Source organism: Corvus kubaryi, unplaced genomic scaffold, assembly GCF_017639235.1.
Source record: "Corvus kubaryi isolate FWS band 111438036 unplaced genomic scaffold, C.kubaryi_AGA036_p1.0 137, whole genome shotgun sequence".
Classification (NCBI taxonomy): domain Eukaryota; kingdom Metazoa; phylum Chordata; class Aves; order Passeriformes; family Corvidae; genus Corvus; species Corvus kubaryi.
In genome coordinates this window covers 23,894,246-23,908,217 of record NW_024580671.1, presented here as the reverse complement: position 1 = coordinate 23,908,217, position 13,972 = coordinate 23,894,246, and the positions used below count along the sequence as shown (strand labels likewise).

Sequence of the window (13,972 nt, the reverse complement as noted above, 5' to 3'; positions counted from 1 at the left end):
ACACTGGAAGGACTCCATTCCTGGCTTATTCCCAGGGCCACGGAAGGGCACGGAGAGGTCTCAGCCCAGGCGAGGTGAGATCCTGTCCTTGGGTTCTCCCTGGGCGTCTTACCAAAGAAACCCCGTCACACACTGCGACCACAATTTCGGACAGCACCACCAGCAAGCAACAAGCTGCACGCACCCCTTTGCTTTAAGCTTTTCTGTGGTAACCTCGTGCGACACCACCTCTAGAGTGCCCCCAAGCCCGCCAGCCAACACCCCGGGACAGACACCGCGCGCCTCCCGCCGCTCCCCAGGGGCTGCGCTGAGGGCGGCTCCCGGAGCGAGCCCTGCGCGGCCGCGCGGGAGCCCCCGCGGCGCACGGCGCTGCCCCGTGACCGCAGCGAGCAGCGCCATTAGCCGCGGCGGCGCGGGCTCGGGGCGCTGCCGGGGAGGTTTCACGCCTCGGCCGGGCGGACTTTGCAGGGCTCTGACCCTGCGCTGAGGATCTCGGGCATGCTGTCTTTCCTTTCTAAGGCGGTCTCCTTCTTCTGGAGACGCGCAGATGACGAAGATAAGAGATGGGTTCCCTCAGGTAGGAATTCCGGGCCGGTTGTGGGTTTGTGGTGCAGCTTCTGAGCTGTTAGGTGTGCTTGTCCCCCACGTGAGTGCAATTGAGGGCAGACCTGTTTCCTTAAGAAAAGAAGCGTTAGGAAAATTAGTCCACAAACACCAGAGGTTTATGTCCAAAAAGCAGACGGAGGAGTCCTGTTACATTATTCAAATAAAGGGAGAGGTCTTGGGCATTTCCTATGGGGTCTCTCAGGCTGTTTGAGGACGCGGCCTCCTTTTTATCCTAATTTCCCGGCCGCATTTCCCTCGCTTTCCCCATTGGCTGAGGTACTTGAGAGGCACAGACTTCCCGAATTGCCTAGTAAAGACCCTCTTCTAATGTGTACCCCCCCTTCTTTTCTTTTTTTTTTGTGTCTCTGTTCTTTTTCTCTGAATCGAGGGATTTAACGAAGTCTTGAGTGACAGTCTGTGTCAATTAGTGGAATTCCTGTGGAATTTATGGTTCCTCCCATTGCTTCTTTCATCTGTCAGTATCTGGCTTTATCTACAGCAGGCCCACAGTTTGTTAAGACACCTCCTTCTCACTCCTTTCAGAAGTAAGGAGAAGATTGAGATTATAAGCCATCATTTTGAGTACACAGCATGTGGAAGTTTTCCCCGAAGTGCTTTTTTGCCGTTTCCTGGGTAGGACAGGTTACTTTTGCTGCTGAGAGTATGGAGTGAGGTGTAGGAGCAGTGTTGTGGTGAAGCTTTGGGCTTTCCCTTGTGCTAGTATCCTAATGAATAAACTTTCGTTTTACTTGGGCTGTAGAATGGAGATGATAGTGTAGTTTTCATATTTCAAAATTATGTACATTTAAGAATGCTTCTAGTAGCATTATTCAATGTAGCAGGAAATGCCTTTTCATATTTATGAATGCTTGAAAGAAAAAAAGACACTTTTTGTCTTGACTGTGAGTGTAGCTAGTAATATATTCGAAGTCTAAACTAGCATATTTCAACCCACGTTTAAGTCTGAAGTTGCAGGGCAGTGCAGTTGAGTTGTCTGTGTGATACATGAGTAGATAGTACGTATAATCCAAAAGACTAAAAACTTCTAGGTTTACAGAGAAACATCGCTACATCTAGGTTCAGAAGTATATTAACTATAATATCATTTAAACAAATCTGAAGAATTGATTTGTATAGCTTGTTTGCTTTTCCTGCTTTTTCAGTATAGAAATCTTAACTATGTTGGAGTCCCCATGCAAACAGTGCTGACGAGTTTCTTTTGCTGTAGGAAATCTTAAAAATAGTTGATGCCTCACAGCTTTTGGGAGAAGCTATTTAGTGTGCAGGTATTTATTTATTTATTTCAAGTTTTTCAGCATATTTGAATAATTTTTTTAAACATATATATTTGTATTCAAGTGTCAGATTCTGAAATGGAGTAATCCTGGCCTGACTGAACAGAAGGCTTTGGCTGAACCTCAGGAAAAGAACAAGAGAGTTTGACTTTTGGAAGAAGGCGCAGGCAGCTCAGGATAACTACAAGGATGTCATGAGGTTATGCAGGGAGTAAATTAGAAGGGGCAAAGCCCAGCTAAATGTTTCTGTAAATGTAATAGCAACAAAAGGAGGACTAAAGAGAGCCCCCATCTATTTTGGGTCTGGAGGGAAACACAGTAATAAAGGATGAGGAAAATGTTGAGGTGCTTGATGCCCTTATTGCCTCAGTCTTTAATAGCAATGCCAGTGGTACCCAGCCTACTGAGCTGGAAGATAGGGGTGAGGAGCAGAATGAAGCACCTGTAGCCCAAAGGCATGAGTCCATGGGATGGGACAGGATCCACCCCAGAGCACTGAGGGAGCTGGCAGAGAAAGTCACCAAGCCACTTCCCATCATTTACCAGCAGTCTTGGCTAAGCAAGGAGATCCCCATATGCGAGATGGCAAATGTGACAGTCATCTAAATGAAAGGTGGGAAGGATGGTCTGGGAGCTATAGGCCTATCATCCTGACCTCAGTGCTGGGGAAGACTGTGGAGCAGATCATCTTGTGTGGCATGTGCAGAACACCAAGGGATCAGGCTCAGCCAGCATGGATTTGTGAAACACATCAAGCAACCTCATCTCCTCCTAGGAGGTGACCCACTTAGTGGATGAGGAAAATGCTGTGACTATTATCTTTACCAGTGATCTGAAGGGATGAAGGGATCAAAGACACCCTCAGTTAGTTTGCAGATGATCCCAAGTTGGGTGGGAGTGTTGATCTGTTTGAGGGTAGGAAGGGTCAGCAGAGGGCTCTGGACAGGCTGGATCAATGGGCCACGGGCATGAGGTTCAACAAGTTCACGTGATGAGTCCTGTATTTGGGTCACAACCCCATGCAGAGCTAAAGGCTTGGGGCAGAGTGGCTGGAAAGAGGCCCAGCAGAAAAAGACCTGGAATGCTGGTCAACAGTGGCTGAATATGAGTCAGCGTGTGCCCGGGTGGCCCAAGGAGGCCAATGGCATCCTGGCCTGGATCAGAAATAGTGTGGCCAGCAGGACCAGGGCAGTGATTGTCCTCCTGTATGCAGCACTGAGGAGGCTGCACGTCAAATCCTGTGTTGAATTCTGGTCCCCTCACTACAAGAAAGACATTGAGATGCTGGAGCATCAAAGTGTCCGAAGAAGGGCAACAAAGCTGGTGAAAGGTCTGGAGCACCTGCTGAGGAGTGACTGAGAGAGCTGGGGTTGTTCAGTGTGAAGAAAAAGAGGCTCAGGGGAGACCTTACTGCTCTCCACAACTGCCTGAAAGGAGGTTGTAGTGAGGTGGGGGTCAGTCTCATCTCCCAAGAAACAAGGGATAGGATGAGGGGAAATGGCCTCAAGTTGCACAAGGGGAGTTTTATACTGGATATTAGAAACTATTTCTTCATGGAAAGGGTTGTTAAGCATTGGAACAGGCTGCCCAGGGAAGTGATTGAGTCAACATCCCTGAAGATACTTGAAAAGCTGTGTAGATGTTGCTCTTAGGGACAAGGTTTAGTAGTGGACTTGTTAATGTTAGATTTACAGTTGGATTTCCTGATCTTAAAGATCCTTTTCAACCTGAATGGAAAAAAAAGATGGGTACAGAGGCTGGACAGCACCTGTGTAGAATGAGATCAGGGAGTTTGGGTCAATGGCAAGTTGAATATGAGTCAGCAGTGCCCTGGCAGCCAAGAGGGCCAACTGTGTCCTGTCCTCAGGCACAGCATCGTTGGCTGGGTGAGGGAGGGGATTGTCCCACTCTGCTCTGCACTGGGGCAGCCTCACCTCAAGTCCTGTGTGCAATTTCAGATGCATCAATATAAGAGCTACATCAAACCATTATGGTAGGTCTAGTAGAGGCCGACCAAGATGGTGAAAGGTCTTGAGGCTGTGACTTAGGAGAAGCAGCTGAGGTCACTCGGCTTGTTCAGCTTGGAGAAAAGAAGACTGAGGTGTGACCTCATCACAGTCAACACCTTGGGTGTGGGGGATGGTGCTGATCTCTCCCTGAGGACCAGTGATAGGACACAAGGAAGTGGAAGGAAGCTGCATCAGGGGAGATTCAAACTGTACAGTAGGAAAAGGCTGTTCTCCGTTGGGAGGGTGGTCAGTCACTGGAACAGGCTTCCCAGGGAAGACACCAAGCCTCTCAGAGTTCAAGGGGCATCTGGATGACGCACTGAATCATATTGCTTAGTTTTAGGTAGTCCTGTGAGGAGCAGGGAGTTGGACTCCATGATCCTTATGGGTCTCTTTCAGTGTGACATATTCTGTGATTTTTTTTTTTTTTTTTTAAATGGAGCTTAGAGCATGTTGGTTTTAAAATGTAGTTTGTATTTAACTAGCTTTATTAATTGGTTGAAACCATAAATGGCAATAAGACTTCAAGTCTTAATTGTGAAAATAATTAGTTGGCAACTGTTGCTATTTCCGTTTGGCTTTTTGATGGAATGGATGTCCCTTTCAGTAGCATTCATAACTTTTTGCATAGTTCTATAAACAAGTGATTTGAGTTTGTGAACACTTTTCCTTTTGATGCAGGTGATAAGGAATTGAAAAGGATACAAGGAGTAGTGACAAGACTTTGCCATGATTATGGGATGATAGATGACATGATAGTCTTCACGAAGGACGTTACAAAAAACATGCTGCTGGCTGTTGGACAAGAAGTCATTGCCACTGTGGAAGAGGATATAACATCAGGTGGCCTGAAGGCTGTCAGGGTAAGAGGTGAAGATAAATAGCACTCTCACTTTTTCCATAAGCACCTTGAGGCTTTGTTTTGGAAGTTGCTATAGTTTTAGCCTCACAAATTCTACAAAATAGGAGAAATCGCAAGCCCTTCACCTAGTGGGAATAAGCTGGATTTTCTGGGTTGTTTTATTCCATCTTCTTTCAAATTATGTGTAATACTGATTCTCTGAATACACGTGTAGATGTAGTGAATAAGAAGCTATTAGTTGAGATAGTTGCATCAGAATTTTAGTCATAGCTACTCCAGATCTGTACAAGTTTTCCGAGTTTCACAGTCAATTTTATGTTACTGTTATATGAATGGATAAGAAGATCAAAGCAGTTTGATCTTGTGCAAAGTTTGCTCTTTTTGCACTGAAGTAATTTATGTTCTTGTGAATAAGAACAGAAATTTCAAAACTTCTTGTTGTAAAAATTGGCAAGTTAATGTTATAGACAACTATAAAAATGGAGCTTTTGCTACCTTTCTTGCTTGACATTTCATTTGCAAACCTATTTCAACCTTGATTATATCTTGTCACAAATTTTGAGGGGAGTTTTTGTTAGCGAATCCATTTCATGTTGAAACCAAATGTAGTTTCACTGATTAAATAAAACCAAAGAAAGATTTAGTGGGGAGACAGTTTTATTCTGCAATCCAAAATTAAACGTAGGAGGAAAGTAAATGGGAAGACTTGTTTCTAAAGTATTACCAGCTCTAGTGCTATCAAAAACCTAGTGTCTTGTAAGATAACCTTATGTCTCTTCTTATTTGGTTCTGTTTCTCCTTTTTAAATTTAAATTACTTTCTTGCATAAAAACTAAGTATTGTTTGTCCAACAAGCAATTGCAATGCTATTTGGTAAAATAGTACTCACAGTCAGAAAATGGAGTAGTTTAAATCTTACTTTTTCTTCCTTGTTTTTCTTCTGACTGACAGCTTTCACCATACTGATGAAATACTGTCATTGCTCCAAAATATGTAAACCTGGTAACTGAGAAACTGCATATGGATCTACAAAGCAACTAGAATATTTTAGCAGCTGTGGCATGTTTTGCTGTATGTTCTAGATAATGGCAATTTTCAAAAGTACTTTTTTTCAAAAGCATGATGATTTATCTTATTCCAGTTCATGAGCCATAATCCTGCAGGCATCTTGGACTGTTGGCAGTGTAAGCTGGTGGCTGGGTGAAAAGCTTAGAGACAAGTTTATGTCAAGAGCTGACTGTACTCTGTAGAAAGTCAAAGTCCAAGGGCAGTCTTAATACAATAAGCAAGAAGAAAAAGCTCATTTCATCAAAGTCTGTTCTAAGAACATAACAAAAACCCCTAAACTGTTCTGTACTTTGTGATGTATTGTGTTACTTTCCATATAGAGGCACAAACTTGAGATACTCTGAACATTTGATAAGAAGAGATAACAGTATTTGATTAATAGTTGTCTTGGATGATGGAGAACTAAGTCCCTTTTAAACCCATAGTTAGAGGAGAAAATTTAGCTTCCTGACAAGCATAATTATTAAATACTATACAAAATGATGCTTGGATACCAGTACTATCTCCTTCCAGATAACTGAGATACTACCACTTAACTTTGTTTTTTAAGTGATCTAGAAGGTACTCCTCTAATTGCAGAGATGAGTGCAAGCTCTGCAGCCTGGACACTGCAGTTTGGGGGAGAATCTGGAAGGTGCAGTTTAAACTTTGGTGCTGTCAGTGTGATTATGTTACTTGCTTTAAGAAAGAGTGTGGTCAGCCTTGGATGGCTCTCTGCTCAATGTACTGTTTCAGCTGCTCTTTGGAGGTTCTGGCCATGTGTTTTGGAAAGATCCTGGCTCGAAAGTCTGGATTTCAGTTTATTTGAGGTCAAGTCCTAATTAAACTTTGCATGAAATGATTATAGGTTCTGTAGCAAGCTTTAAAACCAGGCTGCTGCCAGAGGTAGTAGGAAGGCCATTTTGATCAAGTATGAGAAAGAACTTTACAGTTTTATTGGTAAGGAAAAATTGACAAGTATCAAAAGAAAATGTATGTTGGGAGTTTTAAGGTGTTTTCATGTCTTAAAAATATTTCATTAGGTCTACAAATTACTTTCAAGTATAACTCCATGTGTAATTTACATGAAATGTAAATTTACTAGTCTTCTGAGGAACAGTTTGCTTACTCATGTTCTATCCCTATGAAGCCATAAAAATCACTTAGGAGAAAGTTTGATATTCTCAAATCTTCTCGGTGAATGTGAAGATATGACTAGAACAAAACATAGATTTTTTTTTTTTCAGTAAGTTTTCTTGTCATCAAAAGGAATATTATGTAATAATAGTTCTTTTAATGAAGTAAAACAGTATGGACTAAAAAATAAATAGCTTTATATCGTGAACTGTAGTGTTTGCAAAACTCTGAAGTATCGGTAGACACAGGCTATTTATTACTATTGTAAATGGTAAGCGTTATGTTCAACAAAATCATATAAAAATTAGTATGATAGTATACTTCAGATTGGATCAGACTTCAGTAACTTACATGTGAGGTGGTGATATGAAGAGTCTGTAAGAAGTAGCTCTAGGGCTTTTCTTAATCAAATAATTAAAAAATGGCAGAGAGTCAGTTTGAAATACATGTAGTGTTTATAAATACCACCTTGAAAACATGTTTTTTGCTTTCTGAAAGAGTCATTTTCTAGTTCCAGCTGTGTGTAGTCACACTGCTGGGGATGGTCCTCTTGTTAATATGAAGAAAATTCTGAAGCAGACCTAAAGAGAGGAGTGTGTGAGAAAGATTTGAAAAATCAGCATGTAATTATAGTAGTTGTCAGCACTGCAGTGTGTAGAGTTGTCAGCACTCTTTAAAAGGGAAGTAACTGTTTGTTATTCATTGTTTTTGTGTACAAAGTCACAGCTACAGTAAGTAATTCTCTAATAAGAAGCTTTGCCTCCATAAGCAGTTGAAATTCTGTATATTTATTGTAGCAATATATGTTTCATTCTAAGTATCAGCTGTTTAAATGTTGGGGTTTTTATTATATTAATAGGTAGACACCATCCGGAATACACAAGAAGATTTCAGTCCTACTTGTGACGCCTCTGAACTAAATAAGAAAACGTTAATTGGCAGTATTACCTCTCTCTCTGTGGATGGTGGCTATATTAATCAGAATACTTACTTTGCAATGCAAGACGTCTGGGAAGGTGTGTAGGGACTTCTTGTTTCCTCTTTCTTAATATTTGTGTGTATACAATAGAAATATCTTCTGATAAAGTTGCCATTGTCATCTCAAATAAGTTCTGATGGAGTATGCAGTGAAACAGGCAGACATGGATGAGGAAAGCTGCCTGTTGGTTCTCACTGAGCATGACCTGCATTTAAGCATAAGTTACATGTAAGCAAGTGTATTTTTCCACTAGCATCTCCTACGTAGTTTGTCGTAACCAGCAAGGCGAAGGTCTGCAAAAAGAACTTTGGACTCAGTGGGCCTGAATAAAGCATTGTTCTGGCTTATATTTAACTTACACTAGTTCTGTAGGGGAGTATTGTATATGTTATCAATAGTAATTAACCTTGAGAAATGCTCTGTTTTGTATAGATTTCAAACCTTGTGAGGGTGACTGGGTGCAAGCAAAATATTATATTAACTCTAAAACATGGAAGAGTGAAGCAGTTGCTGTAAGGCCTTTGAGGTATAAACAAGTAAACAAGGTAAATGTTCTGCACATTGTTTTTGGCAAGAGGAATCTTGGGTGAAGTGAGGTTTCCAGTTGGTTTCAGTTTACAAATATTGGCAGATCTTCTATAACACATCTTTAATTAAAAGATAAAATGTATCAATTCATCCATTTAGAGGATGTTTCTAAAATAATAAGGCATTTTGAAAATGTATACACATTTTGGGTTGAACAGGAAGAGTAACTTACCTATTATGAATTGCTGATTTGTATGCTTACTGTTGGTTATAATGAGGATGTGTCATGACTGGGGAATTTATTATGCTTCATTTATTCAAGTGTTTTGGCTTAAAAACCACCATTATGCCTTTTTTTTATTTTAATTGAAAGTATTTGTTCACTCTAGTAATGCATAGGCTATACTAGGCTTATGGTTTATTGTCTTTGTCTTAACTGTATGTATTGAATATTTGCATGTCAAGCATAGGAAAAAAATTCTTCTCATTACTGCTAGTATGGAAGTATAAATTAGATAAGTTGATATGTTACAAGAGTCATGATTAAGTCAAGTGCACATTTTGTAGTATGCACTTCAGTGAAACTTAATGCCTGTCTGAAGTACTTGTGTTTCTTTACACTTCTAAATCTGAAGACAAGCACAGGGATTCTGGGTTAGAGCTCTATGTTTACCTCCTGTGAATAACTGTAATTTCAGAATGCCTTTTTATTAATGGTAGAAGGGCTGTTTCAGGGGAAAAAAAAACAGGCAATGTTGGTACGTCTGTTAGCTTAAGAAGGTACTATCAAGTAACAGTGAATACAAACTATTACAGGTTCGCATTTCCAGCATCTGTGGAAGAACTGGGACAGTAGATGACAGTATATTTTTCACTTTGGATTCACTGAGACTTCCTGATGGTTACTCACCTCATAAGCATGATCTAGTGAACACGATTGTGGTGGAGAGCAGTCAGTCCTGTTACATTTGGAGAGCTCTCTGCTTGGTGCCAGTCAGCCAGGATGGGTAACATTGTTTTGTTCTCTTTATAACTGTTAGAGACATAGTGCTTACATACAGCTTACATTTCATTGCATCTGTTAAGCAAGAAATACTGTGAGTATTTCCCTAGTTGACTAGAAGGCATAATAGACCATTGGAAAAACCAGAGCATGATATGATTTGGCTCTTTTTGTTGGTTGTTTTTTTTTTTCTTCTTCCAGTAGGTGGGGACATGAGTGCTTACTAGAGAACCAAAACTGGTAGCAGCAGAGCTACTAGGAGCATGAGGGATATTGCTAGGCAGGAAAGGAGTTTGGCATGCATATTAGAAAAATGCCAAGTGCATGTGTTCCTACTAGAGGAGCACAATTCAGAAGAGACTTTACTGTTTGAAAACAATTCTCAGCAAAACTCATATAAAATTCATGTTTCTTTATTTGATTTTTGCTTAAGTTACAGTGATGGTTCAGATATCTGTCCTAAAAGGAAAGGTTTCATAATCTAAATAATAGAGATTCATTGAGCTTGCAGGTACTGAACTGAGAGGTTCTGCAGGCACTTTAGGTGTTATATGTGGTGTGAGGAGGATCTGAACAGACTGCAGAAGAGGTTGGAAAATGTAGATGATGTTCAGTATGGAGAAGAAGCAAAACTTAGTGAAATAATCAAATACACAAAGGTAAAATAGGCAACTAGTCAGACCTCAGCAAAGATCTGGAATATGACGTGCGAGTTTAAGTGTCTGTCCTGTGAAACACAAAAATATCACCTAAATAAATAGATCTATTACCTGTAAAATCTATCACTTTCCATGCTGAGGTCTTGGCAGGATTAGACAGTCTAATTCTGCAGGCCAAAAATAAATTGTCAATCAATTGGAAAGTCCAAAGGGGAGAGCAAAAGGACATTCTGATATTTTTTAAACATAGTCTTTGGGAGTTCTCTAGGAAATTTAGCCAAGGCAGTATGTAAGTCTTCAAAGGATCTTTAAAGAATGGAATAAGCTGTTTTCTCTAGAGATAACAGATACAATAAATTGTACCTAGATGAAACTTGAAATGCATACATCATTTTGCAAAACAGTACAAACTGTTCACATATTTTGTTCAGTTGCACCTATTTTTAGTGATGGATTTTATACATAAATTTATTACTAAAGCCAAATTACAAAAGTAGACTTTCGGGTTGATTTCTCAGGTTGAGTGTACATCCTACCATATCGAAAACTGCAGCTTAAGCTGCAGTGGGAGACACCTAGTGGGCTTGGCTAGTGAATTGATGTAGCTAATGAAAAGCAGCTGCGCTCACTTTCTACTTCAGTATGTCAGATAACTTGGGAATACTAAGGGTGTGTACATATTAGTGATATTATTAAAATATTTCTAATTTATTTCCGTGCCACTTTATCTAAATGAATAGTTTCTTAATTACAGAATAGAAACCATGTAAAAAATTGTTTCTACAGGTAGAAGACACCAAGATGTTAGACCTGTACTCAGTGTTTCTGACAGGAAAGAGCATGTGCCTGGTTTCATAGGCATTTTTCATCAGTTGTACGTGATAAAAGTTTTTAAGGGCACTTTTTGGTTTCCAGCTGTTTTTTAATTTTGTCTTCAGCTTGCTGATTTCAGATTGGAACAGTAAGCAGAAGACACAAGTGCATAGGTTGAAACACTTCCAGTCTAGTCATTTTATCTCTTAGCTGCAGTGCTAATCTTGACTCCTGCTAAGGAGCTGGTCTTTGTTGTGTCTTTGTTCAGCCCCCAAAGAGAGCCATAATGACTTCACTCACCATTTGATTCAGCTCTTCATCAGGGATTAGTTAACTTCTCAATCATTTTAGTCTTGCATCCAAAGTTTTATGCTGCTTTATTGTGCTACTGACAAAAGACTTGTTGCTGCTTAAATTAGTAAAGTTAATCTAATTGTCATCTAATAAATGAACAAAATGAACTGTCTCACCTGCTTCTTTCTAAATATTGTGACTATGCCTTGGTATAGTGTTTCTTAAACCTGTGCTAAATTAAAGATACTTGCTGAGTCTCTCTTAGTGTTTAAAATTTGGTACCTAAAATTATTTTTACAGACAGTCTCACTCTAATGGAGGTAATATGGATGAAGCTTATGAAGACTTAATGAGAGACAAAGGAGAGTTGAAAGTATCAAGAATGACTAACTTTGGAACTCTGAAGCAGGGGGAATCTAAACGAATGATCGTTTGGATAGAGTAAGCCTTTCTGATTGTTTGAAGATTTCTTTATTTCCATCACTCCGCAGTCTGTTCGCCTGTCTTACATACAGAAGCCTTTTCTACTGGAGCCTTGTGGTTTGTGATCTTCAGTTAACCTCCAGATATTATGGAATTAAAGAATTTCATGCTGAATTTAATGTCTGTAGGATAGCCTTTTTGATATTGAGCATTTATCCTGCAGATAGTGCTTTGAGACTCCCCAATCCTATATCTCTTTTCAATCCTAGTAAAATCCTTCTTAGAACGAGGATTGAAGTAAAATAGATTACTTGTGTGTTTAATTTAAACTGCAGATAGTCTGCCATCTTCAAAATCTTAGAACAAGAGAACTGGTGCATATTCATGTATTAAAAGCAGACCAGATTTTTTTTTCCTGGGGTTTTTTTTTTGTAAACTTTGATGCTGAAGAACTATGTTGGTGTATCCTTGGGAGGTTTTTGTTTTGGTGGGTTTTTCTTTTTTTTTTTTGTTCTTCTTTTTTTTTTTTTGGTGCTTTCTTTTTTACATCTGGGTATAAAGGCTTAAATGAATACACACGTGAATACCCATTATTTGTTCTTCTATGTTCTTTCCTTAGAGTTAGTTACCTGAAGATGAATTTTAAGCTCCCATTGGTTTTTATTAAACACAGTATTTGTATATGCTTTATATGGTAGTTGATGTGACCTAGGAATATTAACATAAAGCAGAGGTACTTGTCCTCATGAGTTAGAAGCAGCAGTGCGATTTCTTTCTGATAGCAGTTATGAAATCAGGGTGAGCTAACGTGCTACAGACAATTTTATTTGACTTCAGGTAGAAATCAAATAAGAACATTTGCCATGAACTTAATTATGCAACTAATCACATAACTACTTCTAGGAATAAAGGGAGTGTACCACAGTCCTTAATCAGCTGCAGATTAGCTGGATGGGTGAAAGACAAGCAGTTCAGTGTTGAGATTCCTCAAAAAGGTGAAAACAGTCCAGAACCATGTCTGCTATCTGTTCCAAAAAATCAAGAAAACCTCTCAAAAGCTGAAATTAATTCATTTAACAACAGTGGAGGAACAACATATGAGTCATTGAACCATACATCCATTATGAAGAGTGCAGTCATTCCAGGTACAGTGAAATGATAACATTTGAGTGCTGAATGTTAGCTCCTCAGAAGACCATTAGGTTTGTTGGAGAAGACTTGCCTATGTTAGCAATAGAAATTGTGATAACAAAATCTATTGTTATGTGTTTACTACAGAAGGAATTAATTTTCAAGATACAAATTTATCAAGGACAAAAGAAAACATTTCCTGGGTGAAAGATGAAAATCTACAAAATGGAGAAAGTGAGCAAAAAGATGATGTGCAGCAACCAATTAAGCACAGCAATATTACTGCAGAAATTGTGATACCGCCAGGTGAAAAAATATTCGTAGTGATTATATGCACAGCTGTGTAAGTATTTCTGTCCATTATTTCTAACTAACACAATGGCAACAAGTAATGAAAATAGACTTAACAGTTCCCTCATTCTGGGCATAGTTCTCTTCTTGGCATGTTGTGCTTTAACCCCAGCTGGCAACTAATCCCCATTCAGCTGCTCGCTCACTCCTTCCAGCAGAACGGTGGAGACAATGGGAAGAGTAAAAGTGAGAAAACTGATAGGTTGAGATAAAGTTTAAAAGGTAAAGCAAAAGCCTCATACACAAGGAAAATAAAACAAGGAATTTATTTACCACTTTCCATGGGTAGGCAGGTGTTCGGCCATCCCCAGGACAGCAGGGCTCTGTCACACATGATGGTGACTTTAGAAGAAAAGTGTCATCACTCAGAATGTCCTCCCTTCTTCCTTTCCCCAGCTTTATATACTGAGCATGATGCCCTATGATGTGGAATATCCCTTGGGTCAGTTGGTGTCAGCTGTCCCAGCTGTGTCCCCTTCCAACTCCATGTGCACCCTCAGCCTCCTCGCTGGTGGGGCAATATAAGAAGGGGAAAAAGCCTTGACTCTGTGTTAGCCCTTTTCAACACAATAAAAACATCCCTGTGTTATCAAGACTTTTTTTCAGCACAGACCCAAAACAGAACCCCATACTAACATACTTCATAGCTACTAGCTATGCAGAAAATAACTCTACCCCAGTCAAAACCAGTACATGGTGTAGTGTAAAGTAAGCCAATACATATCAGCAGATTATCTGGAAAACTATGTTAGACTTTGAAAGTAGTTAGCATTTTAGTGCTTGATCCTGAATATTTACTGAAAGAAAATGGTAGTAGTTAATGAAACAATATTAG

General features: G+C 39.7%; 1 protein-coding gene across 4 annotated transcripts in view; it reads left to right on the top strand.

Moving 5' to 3' along the window:
- Nucleotides 1-373: 373 nt before the first annotated feature.
- The window catches only part of MOV10L1 (Mov10 like RISC complex RNA helicase 1), a 35,510-nt gene continuing 21,911 nt past the window's right edge, over nucleotides 374-13,972 (top strand). For all 4 annotated transcript variants that reach the window (XM_042018236.1, XM_042018235.1, XM_042018234.1 and 1 more), the window contains exons 1-8: nucleotides 374-577; nucleotides 4,592-4,773; nucleotides 7,816-7,972; nucleotides 8,368-8,480; nucleotides 9,280-9,470; nucleotides 11,533-11,673; nucleotides 12,559-12,800; nucleotides 12,934-13,129. In XM_042018236.1, coding sequence (XP_041874170.1) covers nucleotides 499-577; nucleotides 4,592-4,773; nucleotides 7,816-7,972; nucleotides 8,368-8,480; nucleotides 9,280-9,470; nucleotides 11,533-11,673; nucleotides 12,559-12,800; nucleotides 12,934-13,129 — 1,301 coding nt within the window. In that variant the 5' untranslated portion in view covers nucleotides 374-498. The remainder of the gene's footprint in view (nucleotides 578-4,591; nucleotides 4,774-7,815; nucleotides 7,973-8,367; nucleotides 8,481-9,279; nucleotides 9,471-11,532; nucleotides 11,674-12,558; nucleotides 12,801-12,933; nucleotides 13,130-13,972) is intronic.